This window comes from Colossoma macropomum, unplaced genomic scaffold (genome assembly GCF_904425465.1).
Source record: "Colossoma macropomum unplaced genomic scaffold, Colossoma_macropomum, whole genome shotgun sequence".
Taxonomy (NCBI): domain Eukaryota; kingdom Metazoa; phylum Chordata; class Actinopteri; order Characiformes; family Serrasalmidae; genus Colossoma; species Colossoma macropomum.
This window is the reverse complement of record NW_023494810.1, coordinates 9,568,076-9,587,437: the sequence shown is the minus strand read 5'-3', so window position 1 is coordinate 9,587,437 and position 19,362 is coordinate 9,568,076. Positions and strand designations below refer to the sequence as shown.

Below are 19,362 nucleotides of genomic sequence, written 5' to 3'. Positions count from 1 at the left end.
GGTGCCCCTGACAGCGTTCTGCTTTAAAAAGCTTTAACCGAGAAGCAGCGAGGCACACACCTGTTAGCATAACACAGTACAACAACAGCTATGCATTTGTGGAAACCTTATGTTCAGCTTACTTAATGCATGTTACAGCCACCACAACAGGTTCAGCACTGTTTGACTAGCCACAGTCATTCTAGATATTTTAAACTTGACTCATTAATCTAAATACCCTTTCTTCATTCTTGCCTCCAGCACCCCTACAACTATATCTCCTTTTGTTTTCTTCAACAGACACTTAGGCCTGGATCTTGTACCAAGGAAAGACTTTGAAATGGTAGACGCAGACCAGATTAGCGTTTCAGACCTCTACAAAATGGTGAGTGTTCCAGCCGCTATAACACACGCAAATTGTTTGCAAACTGTGATCACCATAATCACTTGTTAGCGCTGGGCAGATCACAGATATTAGCATGTGTGTTAAACAAAACTGCTAAGAGGGTCCACGGTGTTACCTTGTGAAACAGTCTTCACACTGATAGTTCAATTTACAGAAAAAGAGGTGTAATTTTCCATCATGGTGGCTTTGTTCAACTCGAAACAAGTCTTAACACTGTGTTTGGTCGGTTAAATAGTGTTCCTCTGTGACATTCGGCTGTGTCAGACATTAGTCCGACTAATATGCTGGTGCAGTGCAATGCAGTGCAGGAGCATATAATCACACATTTTTGAAGCAGTTTTATACATGTGTAATATACACATAACCAATGCAGCCGTTGCCAGGAGACTGCCTGTAGGGTTGACAATTAGAAAATAACAGGTTCCACTTTGAAATACAGTGCCATTCCCAAGATGGCTCGGCTATATGAATAAATTGCATGTTTTATTCATATTGGTGAAGAAAGTGGTGCAGTCGTGACTTGACAGTGGTTCAGAGGAAGCTTACAGCCCATCTGTGGGTTTATAAGTTAATAACAGTGGAGAATTAAATAGGAATAGATTGTTTTATAAAGGTAAAGGTAAATTAGGGACTTCTAGGTTGTTCAGGGAATTTTTTGCTGTGTGTACTTGTTCCTGGCTGAGATCTTTATTTTATCAGTAACTTTTTTAGTAAAATCAAAAATTATTGGGACTGGCCAAAATAATTTGAATATTTGAGCCCTCGTTTATTATGTAGGTATCCGATCCTCTATTATTCAGAAGCGTCTTGTTTTAAGCCACAAAATTTGTAGTCTAAACTCTAATAAATTTTATCAGCAAAGGGCCTTTAACTGTTATTGTTAATGTAAATGCATTATAGTTGGTTTAGTTTAATTCATCATAAATGCCAGTCATCCATGTGACCTTGATTTAGAATACAACAACAAACCATCACTTTTCACATGGCCTTGGAAGCTCACAGAGTAAGAAGAAGAAATCTCGTGTGGGATCACTTCAGATTACAGCACGATAAGAAAAATGCTCAGTGCAAAACCTGTGGTAAGAGGTTGGAATGTCTTGTTTGAGGAATCATCTTAAATAAATAAGGGTAGTACCATAGCCCTGACTCAGCTCCTTAAAAACATGTTTTTTCTCGTTTTCTTTTCTAATTAAACAGTTTTACAGCATGTTTAAAACTCAACAGTACAAACAGCAGATCTGTTTATTGCAGTGAAATCACAGTCATGTTTTTATTTTTCATTGAATTAAGAAAAGTGTCGTCCACATAGCATTAGTACAGCGCAGTTGTCTGCAACTGCTGGCCCACCAAGATCATCACATTTAGTAAACTGTTATTTTAAATGGTAAAAACAATGTATAAACGGATTACTCAGCAGCACTTAAGGGCTTGCTTTTAATAGATGTAAGACGTCTAGCACAAGCGGTGTGGACTGGAGCCGGTGTGGACTCAACCCAAATCCTAAGCCATGCCCTAACCTAACACTGGTTCTGCGCCTTATTCCAAACATAATGCTGTTGTGAATTCACCAGATAGTTTGTTAATAAATTACAGACTTCCAGACAGTTCTGTTAAGAACTATGCAATTAAAGTGGGACAAGATTGTCTACTGGCGCAGATTATAGATGATGTGTTTAGGTGTAAACATATTACAACAGTTTATTCACAGACGTACAAATGTTCATAAAAGGTCCATTTAAAGTAAGCATTTTATTTCTTAAATGCTTACAAAATATAAGTATTATTATTATTATTATTATTATTATGTTTGCTGTATGTGTAAAGTGTGCAAGTGTGTGTGTATGTGTGATTGCATTTACACTTGTCTTCAAATACTTAAACTGTTGGTCTTTTGCTCAGCACTATTTTCAGTCCTGCCTACTACACCTCTCCCACTACACCATGTGATGCTGAAGTATCTAAATATACTGTCTTACTGCAAGGCCTTCGAATCAATGTTTGCAGTGTTGGAGGCTGAATATTGGCACCAAGCTCTACAGCAAACATCGTCTAAAGATAGCATGCCAGAAAGCGTTCAAACCATGGATTTATAGTGTGCATAAATCATATGTGTCCAAATAGATTTTTCAAACAAAGAAGTATTAATTGAACATTCACATGTTCACAAATCAGCCAGCTAATTATTTCGCACATCATTTATGTACCGTACCCCTAGAATGGGGGCAAACGTATGTTTTTGTTATTACAACAAAACATAACCATCGTTCTTTGTTTGTAGCAGTACTTATCATGGATTAATGGATTAATCTGTGTCTCAAAATACCTGATGCAGAAAAAACACCATCAGGACAGGACAGTGGCCAAAGCACTGCCAGGACGATCGTTACAGTGATGGCGGAGGTTGGCATGGAGCAGGCAGTGCCTTACTGGCCTTGGCACTGTGGTCTGGCAGCACCACAGGACCTGTTGGCTGGCACTGATTTTAGAGGGGAGATGGCAGGGAGGCTCGCTTCTCACCTCCTCCTCCTCCTACACTCATTTTTCATTGCCATTTTTCCCTGTCGCAAATGAATTAGAAGCGCACGGTTCGATAGCCAGTAAAAAACAGAAGGAACCGAGGGAGATACGACAAGGGAGAGAAAAATCAGACTTTATATAATTCTTTTTAAGTATTTTAAAGTAACTTTAAAATACAGTTAATTTGAAGGCTACATAATGACTACATAGCACAAGCATAAGCATTGAAGAATGTATTTAATAAACAATGTTTAAGTATTTATGAACAGCTTATATCGATATTTACAAGGTGACATGAGATATGCTTTATGAAGTAAATGACATTGTATTGATATAAAGGAAAATGAATTGATTTTATGAGTGTTTGATGCAAAAATATTTTTCTTTCTCTTATTGCAGAGCACAAACAGGAAAACAGAGCACAAACAGGAACTTTTTGGCACTACTTGAATCCTGCTACATATCATTGACAAAATTATGCCATAAACATGTCATGGAAGTTGTCATAGTTGTTGTGAGCTGTCATAACATAACACATTTGGTCAGTAATATAAGAGTGCCATGTCACCATTGCTGTTTATTATTATGACAGTTACCATAATGTTTGCTTGTCACAAAATAATTTAGGCTATGTACTCTATTTAGCCATCATGACATCATACATGGTAATGCGAAATGGTAAGGGTAACAAGGTGCTGTTTTATTACTGGACATAATCAGTCATGTCCACTCATGACAGCATATGACATCTTCCATAACATGTTTATGAGATGATTATATTAATATAATGTAGCATGGATTCGGTAAAATGTTTACAAAAAGTTTTCTTTAATTTCATTCTGTATCAGTTCTGTTCAGTGATTATAATTACTGACAAAGAAAGCCATCCTTATGGGGATAGACTGCATATAAAGTGTTACCTAGATTGTAAACACTTTAATCATTGATTGATTGCTATTCTATTAGCAAATGTATTATAAAGTGACATTGTAAAGTTGTAGCAGAGCTAGCCTTCAAATGTTGATGTTGATTTTCAGCATAAACCCACTAAGCCTGGGATTCAGAAGATGCTCTGTCTGTTGATCTGAAGGTTCGGGTGCTTACCCTAATGTTTAGCTTATAGAGCCCACAAGCCAAAAACCTCCAAGATCAGATAGATCTAACAAGAGAACAGACTGCTCGAGTTCTTTGTGGAAGAGGGCTTTTGAAGGTGTATGATTCAAAAGAGTTTGTGGAGGCCAAGGAATTCCTTGCCAGTACCAAAAATAACAACAAAGAATGCAGGGCTATGAAGTCTGCATTTTTTGTTGCCTAAAAGCATCAAAAAACTGCTGTACACCTTCAGTTTTTGCAGGGTTTGTGTAGTGTAGTGTAGTCTTCAGAGCCCTATTATAGATAAATTTCATAGGGTTGTGTTCCATTTTCTCTAAATTCACTCACATACATTTTTGCTTTGTAACTACTTGCTCCATATTTCACTTCATATTTGATCCCCAGGGAGTAATAAGAAATGCCAGGAACATTTTACATGCCATCTGGTCATGTCTGAGTTCCTGCCATGTGCCATTTTGTGTAGTATGTTCAGCAAATTCACCTGTAAAAAAAATCATGCAACGAAAAGGCAGTGTACTGGGGAATAATGTAACGAACCTACATAGGACTGCTGTAACCAAATCTTCTCTCAAACATTATAATTGCAGAAAAGTTCTGAAAATGTAGGCCATGCTTACTAGCTTTGCTCTTAGGCACCATTCTGGATTAATGAGTCCCTCAAGGCATGCATTTAGCCTTCCTAATGATAAAAAACTGAGAACAGAAGGAAGATATTTGTTTTTAAAGTTTTTCTAAATTAGACCTTGAGTAGCTGATGGAACCTCGCTGGTTTTCAGCGTACCTCTTGCCGCTGCCGTGCTTTACTCTTTGGCGATGTCAGAAACCTTGCTGTCGTTTAATCCGTGTCAAAGTTACACATGCAGAACATGATCAGATAAGGCTTTAGGCTTGTGAGTTGGTTTTAATCTGCCGTCGTATCTGTACATGCCCACTGGTGTGTTCACAGATGTGGGGCTGCACTGATCGCGCAGTAATTTATGCTGAACGCTGGGGAAGGCACCAGAGAACAAAACGTGTCCTGAGTAGAAGCTTCATAATTCACTCAGGCCCTACAGCAAAGAACTGTGTGTGTGTGCGTGCGTGCATGTCTTCGCTTTACATCACAGTGTTAAACTTGTTCTTTATAAACGGTTTCATAACAGATAGTGTGTGAGATTGAAGAATGATGGGTATGAATGTGTTTGTCTGCCATAGCAGTTGTGTGTAGCATTTGTAGCGGTTGTGCTAACAAACTAAAGTACATTAGCACAGAGAGAAACATTTTATTACTCAATAATAAAAAGAATTTGCAGAATTTTCAGTGCTACAAGAAAAAAAATCTAAATTAAAATATAATAAAATGAAAACAAAATAAAACAAAGTAGAAGGTAAAATGGAGGGATAAACCATAAATGCTTTTAAATATGAATGGGTCCCTATGCATTAGAGTGGGAAGCTACTGGGGTGTGTGTGTGTGTGTGAGAGAGAGAGATCTTGTTATAGAACATTACAGGCCTATTATCACCTCAATGATGTACATGCATGTGTGCAGTGCTTCATCATTTACCCGAGCCCTAGAGATGTGTGTGTGTCTGTGTTTGTGTGTGTATGTGTGTGGGTGTGTATGTACATGTCTGCAGTTTTTTGTCTTGCCGCTGAGCACGTGTTTGCTGCAATGTCTGTTGCAGATGAGATGCAACACCAGTGTGTATGTACACTTATTCATGTGTGGTTAGTGAGTGATGGATGCGAATGTGAGTCTTTGTGCATCAGTACTTGGGGGTGCACGTATGTGATGCCTTTATTTTATCACTGAGATGCAAATGAAAACACATCACTGTGCATGCTTAAATGTCTGTTCATGTACAGTTAAAGGTTCCAGCGCATGTGAAAGTTGTATTTAGGCCCCTGCTGTGAATATATCCGCTCAGACTTCTCCATTGTTCCTGAGCTCACAGCTGCTCTGCTCCTCCTCTAGATCCTTATCACACTCGGTATGACACAGACATGTATAAATGAAAAGGAGGAAAGCTCTGAAATGTGTAACATTATAGTCTTCCACTCTGAAACATCACTGTCAGAAAATGTTTGATTTTGTATATATGTACATTTTATATATATTTATATATACACATTTTCTGAACAGTTAAATATATTTTGTTTTTATATTTAGTGTCTGCCTTTTGCTTTTATTACAGCTTTTGTTCTGGTTTTTGTTCTGTTCTGTTCTGGAAATCCGCAGGAATATTTTTCCACATCTCCAAACTTCAGTTTTAGAAGTTGTTGCATTTTCTGCTTCTCACAATCCAGCTATAAAACTCATTCAATGATGATGAAGTCTGGGCTCTGGTGTGGTCAGTTCGTTGTTCTGAGAATACCAGTAGCTGTCCTTTCTGATCCGTAGCGCTGAGTTGTCTTCTCACAGTGAGAGGATGGACAGAAACACCTGTAAATTTCTTTTTTTTAAACTGAAGCAAGAGTGAAGCTTAATTGAAAGATTTAGTTACTGTTTATCTGATGGGAACAGTTTTGGTATTAATACCAGGTCTTGTACAGTTGTTAGGAGTCTTATTTTTTTCTATATCTTTTAATGATTTTTTAAACTACGGAAACTCTTACATGTAATATTTCCTGAAAAATAAATAACCTGACCTGATAATAAATGAAAGGTTGTCTGTGGCTTTTGTGCATTGCTGTATCTGTTGATGCCAATACCAATGCACTTTTATAAAAATTTGAAATGGGGCCGAAATGAAACTGTTCATTTTAAAGGGTTACAAGTGCAGTAAAATTTGTAAAACATACAATTTAGTACAGATGCCTAGCATTGCATAAATGTTCTGCTTTTCCAGAATATAATAAATGTGTCTTAAAATCCCAGGCTTATTATATATTAAGGCCACAGTGCAAAAGGTTATATAGGTGTTATAAAAGTTTGGACCTGCTGGCAGGTCCTGGCCATTTAAGGGGCTGAATTTGATTAGACTTTTAGGTATTACAGTGGTATATTGAAAGTATTTCTTGTAGGTGTTCAGTATCCAGTAAGAGATTGCTATGTTTGCTCATTGCTTCTAGAAGGCCAGTAGCCACTGTTTTTTCCCTTATGTCAGTATGTTTTAGTCAGTATGGTTCAGTGTTTTTGCCTCAGGCTTTCCCCCACATCCACTTGAGACACACCTGACAATGCAATGTTGTTCACCTGCTAGACTCTAACTGAACCAGACATACATATCACTTAGGATTCTTATAAGACATGTCTACTGAAAGATTTTCTTGCTTTCTTCCCATCTTTCTCCTACCCCCCACCCTTCCAGCATCTGTCCAGCAGACACAGCGTCCAGCAAAGCACAACCCAGGTAAAAATTTGTTCTTTCCTGTTTGAATAAAGTCACCACCTTTCACAATGCTTTTTCTTTGCACCAAACACTTAGCCCTTTCGTATAGGTCATTGTTGTCTTTGGGCTGAAAGCTGACACAAACTGTTGCAAAACCTGTTTGAAACACCTTGTTAACAGTGTGGAAGAGAAAAACTAAGTGTGATTTTGCAAATGTCTTAGAGTTGTAAGTTCGTCTGCAGGTCACAGGCTTTGCCAGCAGAAAACTAGTGATGTTCATACATATTCATGAATTGTTAAATGTCTATGCAAAGCACCTAGTTTGTATCCTGTTCTTGTGCACTTTTATTTATATATTAACAGTGAACAGTGCTTTTGTGCTGTACATGCTGTTGTAATTTAGCGTTCAAGCTGTATGCTAATGCTAATAAACGTGACTATCTGCTTTTGTGTCTTAGGGGGACAGCGTGCGGCAGCGTCATGGCGATGCCTGTCGGATACCTGTACCACACCATCTCTTTGTCAATCTCAAGAGCTTCACCTATAACACCATTGGCGAAGACACAGACATCTTCTTTTCCCTTTACGACCTTAGGGAGGGCAAGCATATAAGGTGAGGAGCATTCTGAGAAGTCAAATTATCCCATTTGAATCATGATAGTTCCAAGTATAATAAAATATTTTCATTGAGATGAATGTTAAAGCACATTACATCAAGCAGTTCAATTATATTCAAGATGAAATGCAAAATAGGCTACACTTCCGTCAGTTCTATACAAGAGAATAAAGTTGAGCAGCTTCTTGTTACTGTTTTGTTTAATTTTGTGCTAGATTTTAAATCTAAAGATTGTAGAAACTGAACATAAAGGTTCAAGAAATGTCTGTAAATCAGCTGCAGCAGCTTCTGTTATTTTACTGTTTTTTCCTTTGATGAGATTAATGTAGGTTTTCATTTTAAATTAATTCCACTGGTACTTTCTGCCTTCTGTCATGTTTTGCAGCTACTGCTGTGCAAAAACAGAAACGTGATCATGTGATCAGATGACTGTTTGCATTTACATTTTTTATTCAGCACTTTTCCATCATAATTTTTAACTTTTTTTTTATCTGCAAAAAACATCTCCACCCCAAGCAAGTGTACTAACATTGATGCATATTTTAATGATTTTTTCAGTATTTTTTCCATCAATTATTTGTTATTCGACATGCCAAAATACACAAAAAACTTGTATTTTGTTACAAAATATAATGTCTTCAAACTGGTGTCTTTATTGGAACAGGAAAAACATTCTTAACTTAAATGTATACTATTATATTTAACATGTTATTAAAAGTACTATTAGAGCATTTCTGAAGGTCTTTTACTCATGACAGTTTCACACAGTGGACTCACAAGTGACAGCTGCCATTTTCAAATGATATCAAAGATAATAATAATAAATGAAAAACAAGAAAAACTGAGCTACATGGTTATGACAGTGATGATAGGAAAACACAACATTGCACACACATGGTTCTTAGGTTGTCACTTAATGTAGATTACACTAACTACATCTCAGTTTCTTAAAAATATGAAGTTATTAGGACGTAATCTTTTGATGGAAGAAGAGCTGTTTATCAATCTGTGTAAGGATAGAAGAAGTCTCTGGGACAGCTCAGTAAATATAACAGGGCAACGTAGTAATATGGAGAAAGTTGACTGTGATAAATAAAATTACATATAGATGTAGTATATCAGGTTAGTGCTAATAGCAAGTAAGTGGGACACTGAAAGACTGAAGTAAGATTTTCACCTATCAAAAGTAAGTTTTTCACCAAACTATGTACTTTTAGTAAATGAATTAGCAACAGACAACTGAATAATAATGATAATAATAATATAAAAACTGCCTTTACCCACATCTCAGTAAACATATGGAGGTGTTTTATTCTTTCAGTGTTGGCCTGTCTTCTTATTGGCTTTCAAAGAAATCATTTGTTTGGAAAATCCATTTATAAGGTTAAATGATACACATTATCAACTGTATTCAGGTTTTTTCCTCAACCGGCTTCTAAACATGTTATGAGACCTTGTCTTTAAAGTGGGGAGGATATTACAGTTAAAATTCATTCAGATAGAAAATTCACAGTTGGCCATTGTTGAAAAAACAGCTCAACTAGTTGTATCAGGAAAAAGACTTGTGCAGCTCTCTTGTTGCCCTGTGTAACTACTGGAAAGGAATCACTTGTGTCACATTCTGTTTCTGGTCTTCAGAACTGTCTGAAGAGAGGGAGGATGAGACTGAAAAACTTTGATGAGCCTGCATATTTATGTATGAAATGCCCTTTGATGGCGCCTGAGTGTTCCTCTTGCAGCTGTGTTAGTGTAACCACTATTTTTAATCACAGATTGTTGTTTTCCCGCCAGCTAAGGTGGGTGACACACTGTTCCGGCTTTCTTTGTATAGCAGTGCCTTTTGATTGTCTAAAGATACTGCAGTATGCATAGCTCTTCTTTTTAGTGTTTGTTTTGGTTGGATTTTGCAGTTGAAGTAGACTTGTGCTTCTCAGTATGGTAAGACTACAGGACATAGTAAAGCAGTAAGCCGCGAGACCATGTGACCAAAGGTCATTTAGTGAAGCTAAACCACCTTAAACAACTATGATAAAACAAAATATGATAAAAATGCACGAATATTCTATAAATACACGGTATGTCCAAAAGTATCCAGATTTTAAGTAGTGAATTAAGCTACTTTAAGGTCCACCCATTTCTGACTCAGGCATTGAACTGTGTGCATAATGCCAGGCATCAGCTAGAGGGGTATAAAGCTTCCCCAGCTTTGTGCTTTGGAGCAATAGAACTGTGCTCTCTAGAATAGTGCAGCTGCATTAAGTACCTATGGGATGAGTTGGAGTGGCATTTGTAATCCTGAACTAATCTTCCAACATCAGTACCTGGCCTAACTTATGCTCTTGTGGTGAATGCAATCAGATCCTCCTAGCAATGTTTAAACATGTAGCGTAAAGTCTTCCCAGAAGAGTAGAAATGCAAATGAGAACAAGCTCCCTCCCTTGAACTCTTCAGATGCCTTGATTTCAAAAGAATGCTGGATGGGCAAGCCTCTGTAGTTTATTGTTAAAAATAATTGCAATTAACATTTTTTCTGGCCAGCTGTTTATATAATTTATGGGTATTTTACAACAGCTTCAAATGCCAGTCTCAGCCAATCAGATTTTAGGATCAAGACTATCTATTATGTAATGAAGATTCTTTCATAGTGCAGACATCAGTGATTGCCACAGGCTTACTTGTGTAACATTACTGATATATAAATATAAATAAATGTCTTTAATGTTGTTTTCAATTATATTTTTCTATTTGTGCTTACTTTACTTTTTTTAACTCTGACTCTGAATTTTCTCATTTATAAAACACTTTGAATGACAGCAGTGTTTGAAAGGTGCTATATAAATAAACTTGCCTTGCCTTGCCTTGCCTAGAGTCTGTAGAGATAGAGACCCTTATATTGGTTCTTTTCCAATACCCGTCATTTTGTAGAATCGTCTCAGTGCTGTGAAATAGCCTCGCTTGGACTTTGCTCAACAGAACTGTTTAGCCAGCTTTACAAATTCTGTTATAATACTCAGAAAAAAAGATTTGCATAGAGACAGCTGGACATAGGTCATCAGCCTAAAATGGCTCCTTCTACTCAGAGCTTGGCTAACGTCTTAGGGAAATGTGTTGTCAAGAGCTTTCTCATCCCTTGAGGCTTGGCACTAACAGGAAGAGGAAATGAGCTCCAACTGGGGAGGCAATCATTATTTTTTGCCGTGCTGTCAGAGCTAGAAACACCCTCATAGGAACTCCCTCACTGAGCCTTGGGACACATCTACACATACTTTTCCAAAGTGCATTTAGTTTTGCTCCAGTTACCTCTTCTTCTGCTAATATTATCCTAGAAGAAGGCTGACATTTTGTTTCTTCTGCAACCCAGTTTTACATACAGGCCTTTAATAGCAATCTATTGCATGATAACAAATTGGTAATAAGTGACATGGGATTTTCACTTCATTCATTTCCCACAGTTTCAGAGGGGATGCTTTTGAGCAAAATATGTATGAAAACATTGATTTTTACTGTTTTTCTGGCAACTTATTTTGCAACTAGAAGCTACTGAAATCACTGATAGACCCTGGAGGTCAGAAGCGACATAGGTTGGGGGTGCAGTGCAAAACATAACTTAGGTAAATGTTACTAGTAACCTATTAAAAACGTACTAAATCAAACTCAATATATGATCTGCCACACTTCCAATATCTCTACAATAACTCTCAGGGCTTTCTAGGAATTCAGAAAAATAGAATGATTTCTGTAATGATATGTATATAATACATAATATATGTATATCATTTTTTGTTCATTTTTATTCAATAGAATCACTTACTTAATAGAATCATCATAAAACACGTTGTGCAGCTTACCCTAGGTATCACTAACACTGTTTTGGTTCACATTTTTGAAGGTGCATGCAGTGTAACGTTACATAAGCACCACCAGCAGGGTCTAATGTTAGCCAAAAGATTATTCACTCTCCCTCAGCCTCTTTCTCTCTCTATCTCTCTCTTTGTCCACCCACTCATCAGAGGTTTGACAGTCCAGCAATGGGCCAGCAGCCTCCCACTCGAAAGCTGTCCACTCTTCCCTTACCTTGGAGTGGGCTACAGGGTCAGCCCAAAATTATATTGCACCTCTTTGTAATTAAGCAAAGACAGATTAGACATTTATAAGCTATAAGTCTGAGGGCTTATTGAAGTGCCATCAAGAGTGTGGACTTTTGGATCAAAGCCTTTTAACAGGTATTGAAGCAGTGGTTTTCTTCCGTTTTGCCTACACATTGATATTCAAGTAGAGCTTGACATATATTTCAGAACCTGACTGACTCAAGTTTGGACAGCATTTCTTAAATATTTGTTTAACATAATTGAATTTCATGTTCACATCTGTCAAAGCTTTTACCTTTAACAGATTTTGACCTGCATTTACCCCTACTTTGGTTTTTCTCTCTACTTCATTCTTTCTCTCTGGTTTTAATACCTTTGTTTTGTTTGCACAGAGGTCTGCTGGGGTTAATGAGGCCAACATGAGAGCACCACATTATGTAGCCTAAATACTTTTAATAAATAAATCAATTTAAGTAGAACTTAAGCTTAATTTGGAATAGGTGATAATTAAAAGCTACTGATTTTTAATTTTGATGATCAGTGAGCTAATGGTGTCTGTCATTGTTTAACACTGTTTCTAAAGTAAGTTAGCAAGCACTGTTGCTAATGAAATATTGAATTGTATTTGGTCTCTGTTTGGTGGTGGGCAGGTTGAGGTAAGGTTCAGATTGGTGCAATGGGTCGAGTCTGCTTGGGTCAGGCTGTATTCAGCCCGCACTTATTTGGAATGCAAATATACAGGACTGTGCAAAATTCAATAACTATGTCATTTATTTAGTACAATTCTGTTTTCAGAGTTTTCAAGCAGAAAGCATGTTTTTAACAAAAAAAATTCTCAGAACCCTCAACAACTAAACATATTTTTTTTCAGGATTTATTGTGTTCTTCATTTGTCTTTATTACAGCTTCCATTCTTTTGGGAGATTTGCTTTTAGTTTTTCAAAGAAATCTACAGGGATTTTTTCACATGCCCAAAAGTTCAGCCCTAGAAGTTGCATTTTCTGCATCTCATGATCCAGGTAATCTTAAACACATTCAATGATTGGGAGGTCTAAACTCTGGGGTGGTCAGTCCATTGTTTTAAGTATACCAGCAAATTCTTTGCTTTGGAAATTTTGTTCTTTTTTGTCTGTTTTTAGCTACACCTTTTTTTAGACCCATAGTGCTAAGTTGTCTTCTCACAATGGAAGGATGAATAGAAACACTTGTGGATTTTTTTTCAGATCTGAAGCAAGAGTGGAGCTTGATTTTATCCTCTCTAATTCAAAGATAGAAGCTGGTTACCTGTGACGGCTTTAGAAACTCCTGTTTTTTCACATAGTTTCAAAATTTCCCCTTCCATCCTAATCTACTCAGAAAGATCTCCTGAAAAGTGTAACTTGTGGTATCTGACTTGTACACAGTACTGTAATTGCACAGTATGTTGGGATTCTCCCCATGTCTCACACAGAAGGTACTGTTGGAAGCTGTCAGGAAGGCAAGGAACTGTTCTTTCAGCACCACATCTACTCTCCCCACCAGCAGACCATCTGTACAGCCTTTTATCAGGCCTCTCCCATTCCCTCCCCATACATTATCTACAACAGCTGGCTGCACTCACCCCCTGTGGCCCCCTGAGCTCTCCCCCTGTGTCTCGTTACTCTCCCACCCCCATTTCCACATAACACTGCTGCCATGCCAGTGAGGCTCAAGGACTTTAATGAAACATTGATGGAATATATCTTCAGTGCTATTCACAAGATTCCTTCTTTTTGTCAACATGTATTTGTCCGTTGTCAAGTGTACACTGTACGTGTTGTGTTTAAAATATGGACTGATGTCCATATTACAGTGGCATCGTGAACCCACTGCAACATTGATGTGTAACATTGGAGTCTTGACCTTTACATGAAAAGAATCCTATAGACACAGCCACTTCATTTTAACTCATCCCACGCCACATGGACTATCATTAAGGCGTACTTGTGTCAATCAAACTTTTCATGCCTTCTTTTTCACAGCTGGATTTAAAGCTGCTGTGTGCTTCATTTACATTTTCTTTCATTGACTCAATCACTCTCTTTGGAACGTGTTGATTGTCCTTCACCACTGGTTACATAACAACCGCTCAACCATAAAGTCTTCTCTGAGCCAGTACTTGATTGATGCATTGTCCCATGGTTCAGTACTTCTTGCTTTGCCATTCTATCAATTCCTGCTTCTTTTTCAGGCCAGTGTGGCTTTCTGAACATGTCTCTTTATGTTAGGTAGATCATACATCAACCTTGTAACCTAGCGCCCTTTTCGTACTTGAGCCGGTAACCGTGCTGTTAGCATGTGTGCCTCAAGCTAATGATTGCTCCTTGAAAGGCAGTAGCTTTCCGCACAATAGCCTGAGCGGCACTTGAATAGAACAAAGCCGGAGAAATAATACTGCTGTGTTAATGGTGAAAGGCTTTAATGAATACCTGTCATCACTGCCAGAGGACAGTGTTGTCTCCTCTAGGGAGAGATGTTGTTTTCCAGCTAGCTGATCGGGCATTCTTGGCAGGGGTGCATGTGAAATCATTGAGTCAGCTCGTATACTTAGAGGTACAGGAATTTGTTCTTCAGTGTTGGTGTGCAGAGACACATACCCAGGTATACACAAGTAAAAGAGCACTTAGCATTTATTTAAATTCCAAACAAAATGGCTGTTAAGTGGAAGTTATTATACAGTCTCAACAACTAAATATAAAATAAAGTTTTTCACTATTTAGCGTGTCCGTTTTTTGCTTTTCCTTTTTCCTCACCTCCAGGTCAGTCTTAGAGGTTGGTTGCATTTTATGCTTCTCATGATCCCAAGTAATCCCAAACACATTCCTTGGTGTTGAGGCCTAGACCTTGGCGGTGAACATTGTCCATTGTTCTAAAAAAAAAAACACACCAGTGGCTTCTTTGTTTGATTTCTAAATGTTCTTCATTTTTGGCCATTTCCGTTTTTTCATTAATGGCTTCTTGACGGCTACACATCCTTTCAGACCTATAGTATTATGTTGTGTTCTCACAGTGGAAGGATGGACAGAAACACAGATTTTCTCTCCTCAGAGATAAAATCTTTAAGTACTGTTTTTCCATTGGTTTTGGTAGTCTACCAGGTCTTGTGCAGTTGTGAGGAGTCCCATTGTCTAATTTAATAGTTTTTGAATCCCTGATCATTTTTTTAGGTTTGAAACTTTAAAAATAGCAAAGAGTTACATTTCATTCTTGCCTCTACCCCTCTGTCTCTGCACATAAGTTCTGTTGGTCTTCATGTGGCTTGTTGGGTACCATTGTCCTTCTTGCTTATCTAAAAATGAAATGCTTGAAAAAACACCCTCCACACATTATATTGTGAGTGTGAGCGATAAGTCAATGTGTCCCACTAAAGCAGTCATCTGTGTCGAGTTGGCAATTCTGAGTGCGGTGGAGAGGCTTAGAAGCCACAACTGACCATCCAGATGGCAATCCACTGATTTTAGTCCATTTTGGTTCAGATGATGAAGGCGTGTGTAGCATTTGCTTGAGCGACTTGGGATGCATTTCTTGGAAAGAAGAGAACTTTTTAACAAGCACCAACAGCAAGTGTAAACCTAAAGAAGGTATTTCAAAGTACTACACGCACAGCATGGCCCATCAGTTTTTAAGCATTATGCTGTTCTTATTTTGGTGACTAACCACTCCTGAGAAAATGGTTGGAAATTTCATATTTGAGTCTGTAGATGTATCGTGAAAACTGTAAAATGCAGGAGTAGTCCTTAGGATAAAAGATTTAAGTATAATTAGACAAAGTTGCCAAAGTGATATATGTTCAGAAACACCTTCTTATTAGTATATCTCCCTTTCTTCCTGTTTGTTTTGCGACTTCAGAACTTTACTGCTAGTGTGTTTGTCTCTTGTGCTCCTTCTTACATGGTTTATTTTTGCAAAAGCTTATCCTAAGACAGAACTTGGCAGATTATTTCCGGTACTATGACAGTGTCATGTTACTATTATCAACAAAAAAAAAATTCATGTCATAAAGGCTAACTAGAGTACACTTGGCATGTCATGAGAATTACCGGTAATGGTAACATGACACTGTTATATTTCTATTCAAACCATGTGTATGGCATGGTTATGTCTGTGTTATGTAGCATGGTTACTGAAAAACATCATACTAATAGTTTTTCATAGCCTTAAAAATGTGGCACCACAGGTTTACTGATGTATTGTGTCTGTTCGTAGTTGTTCACAAAACCCAGAAAAACTGAATATGAGAATATGTTTTGAAAAGTGTTGTATTGAAAAAATATTGAACTACTGTGGTTATGTTTTCACTGCATCACCCACCGTTAATAGTAGCAGTACGATGTTAAATGTTGTTTACAGGCCAGAAAATGGCACATTTGAGCCAGTGTTCAGAAAACTGCATTATGTCAAATACATCTTCATCAAATGCATTGATTTAGTGCCTAAATTTGTATGTGGTCCAACTCTTTATTTTTTCTTTTGGCTGTGACGCAAATAGATTCCACTCTCCATTTCTGGTTCTCACAAATTCTTATAACCCTGACACCCTTCAGGCTCGGGGACACTGGCTGAGTTTTCAGCCCTATTAGTGCCCTGCCGGCGCCCTTGACTCCATTAGGCTGGATTGCTGCAGACAGAAAGTGTGCGCCTCTGCTCCCTCTGATCTGATTAGAGCTGCCCACTTTTCCATCTTCCCCCTGTCATCCCTCTGTCTCTCCATCCCTGCCTCCATGGACCCCCCACAGAAGATGAGGAGAGGATACGGGACGTTATTAACCACCCACCTCCTTTTTCCTCCGATAAAGCTGGAACTGAGTTAGAGCACCCGCAGGAGGCAGGATTTAATTGACGTTACACAGGGATGTTTGGATTAAGGAACAACAGGGCTCATTGAGTTGTTATGTGATGAAGCTGCTAGGTGCTGGCAAATGAAGTGTACGATTTTAGTGCCACTTAAACTATTTCAATGTTTTGTTGCAGTGAGAAGTTCATGGTGAGGCTCAACAAAAATGGAGGCCCAAAGAACCCAGAGAAAGTTGACCGACTCTGCGCGTTGTTTACGGTAAAGGCCGCTATTATGGTGGCAAAATGGGTTTACAAATGCAAGTGATGTTTACATATGATATTGCTTGAGTTTGTCATCACTGGGCTTTTAAAAAAATGGAGTCTGCATGCATTTACATATTGCTTGAAAATAGACAATTGGCAGAATAACTCTACATTTAACTATACAAGTACTGACATAATATGTGAAGCTTCACAATATGCATAAGAGATTAATTTATATTGTGAGTATAAACTGTGCAGATTAAGTTCATTGAATACAATTGCAAGGATTCTGTTCTGTAAAATTGACATTATTTGCTCCATGCACCTCGACCCTCTCTGTATCTCTGCAGGACCTAAGCAATAAGGACATGAAGAGAGACCTGTACATTGTTGCTCAAGTGATCAGGACTGGTGAGTGCCCCTTTAATGTTCCCAGTCTTAATTTAGACCCAGTGAACCAGAACTAAAGCCCCTGCCTTCCTTTCGTCCACTCCCTTCACACTCCAGTTTCCAAGCACCTCACCTGCTGTGGCGCTTGCATCTCAAGCGCTGTTATGTAACTATGGTATTGTCTATTTTGGCTCACAAAGCCAAAAAAAGGCCCAGAACACTGTAGACTGGCCCCATCAAAGGGAGACACTTCTGTAGTTTATATTTGTATAGTTACATTGGCTTGATCTGTTTTAGTGATATAGCTATGCTATATATGATTGTGTAGCAGTGACAGTGTTTAATCGAATTTACATTATTTTAAATGAGTATGTAAAAATTAAGAGGTACATTTCATTTGTTTTGCATATATTAAGGATTAGACTAGTCTTTTGAAAAAGTAGTTGACTAGTTGTCAGTGAGGGTCAATAAAATGTGTTCTGCTAGCAGCTTACTGGTAGGGGCTTGTGAGAGATACTGCATTTTGAGGTGCGGTGCATGCTCAGATGCTCTGTTCACAGAGTTACACACACTGTCTGACGTAAAATGCACACTAAAACAGAGACGACTGATGAGGCTATACATAGTACTTGAGTACAATTACCACAGCTCTTAGAATCTCACCAGTTGTGGCTATCTGTGTCTCTGGGCACCAGTTTAATCAGTCTGATGGGAGACAAATGGTTGTTTACCAAACTTAATGTTAGTAACAGTCATTAGTGATCTCCTCACAGCTATGAGATTGAGTTAGTCACTGGACTGAAAAAGGTCACACTATCCTGTTTAAAAGCTATTTAAGAGTTTAGTTTGAAGCCATTAGTAAAAAAGTAAATGATATATCCTTAATTCTTGATAAACCATGTAGCTTTGTTTTCATTGCGCACACGTCACACTAAACAATCTATGATTGGTTGTTTTGCATGTCAGTTAAATAGCCCTTTTCAAGTTTCCGATAGCCAAACTTGCCTGGTCTGGTCTGGCTTGTATTACATTGTGGTTTTACACATCCTGCAGTGGAATTGGTTTCATCTAATGTAGTATTTTCACACTAATGAAGTCCTTTGGGCTTTGTGTTTAGCAAAAAACCTGCTTTCTGAAGTCTTCACTATTTTTGTTTTAGCCGCCGTGTTTCATTACTAAACTGAGGCACTGTCGTTAAATAGTTGTCTGCTGCCCACAGCAGCACCTTGTGGAATTATTAGTTAGCTAGTTGACTAGTTTTTGCAATCCATATGAAAAATCAAAATAAATGAAAATTGGGAATTAAAAATTTCATCACAAACGATCATTTAATTTTATTTTCACAGACTTTTTACATACAGTCCCATGAAGTGACATTAATATTGTTCCATATGGACCATAGCACAGCTGGTTAGCAATTTTCTTATTTTGACAAACCCAGTTCAACAAATCAGCAAATATTCAGGCCTTCTATGACTGGTATCAGTTGTGGTAGATTAGAAAAAAATTCTAAGCAGTGGTATTCCAGAAATGCAGTCTGATGATTTATGGGACTGACTTGACTTCAACGTTCCACCAGTATTGATTTGACTGCGATGTAATGTCATCAGCCATTTCCCTGGCGGTGTAGAATGTTTGAATGTTGACATGCTAATGTGTTGGTTCTGTTTGCAGGGAGGATGCTTCTGAATGACTCGAAGAAGGGCCCTCCTCATGTACATTACAGACGGCCCTACGGCTGCGCCGTGTTGGCCATGAGCGACGTGCTGCAAACCATTTCTGAACTCAAGGAGGAGAAAGACTTTGTACTGAAAGTTTACACGTGAGTGTCTGCAGCATACACAGAAGCACACACTCACGCTAGAGGCTGGAGTGTCTCTG

At 38.1% G+C, this 19,362-nt stretch overlaps 1 protein-coding gene across 1 annotated transcript in view; it reads left to right on the top strand.

Annotated features, from left to right (window-relative positions):
- Positions 1 to 19,362, top strand: part of dock3 (dedicator of cytokinesis 3) — a 201,097-nt gene that overhangs the window by 131,928 nt on the left and 49,807 nt on the right. The window contains 6 exon segments of the mRNA XM_036559488.1: positions 280 to 364; positions 7,309 to 7,350; positions 7,788 to 7,942; positions 17,023 to 17,104; positions 17,442 to 17,502; positions 19,156 to 19,303. Coding sequence (XP_036415381.1) covers positions 280 to 364; positions 7,309 to 7,350; positions 7,788 to 7,942; positions 17,023 to 17,104; positions 17,442 to 17,502; positions 19,156 to 19,303 — 573 coding nt within the window.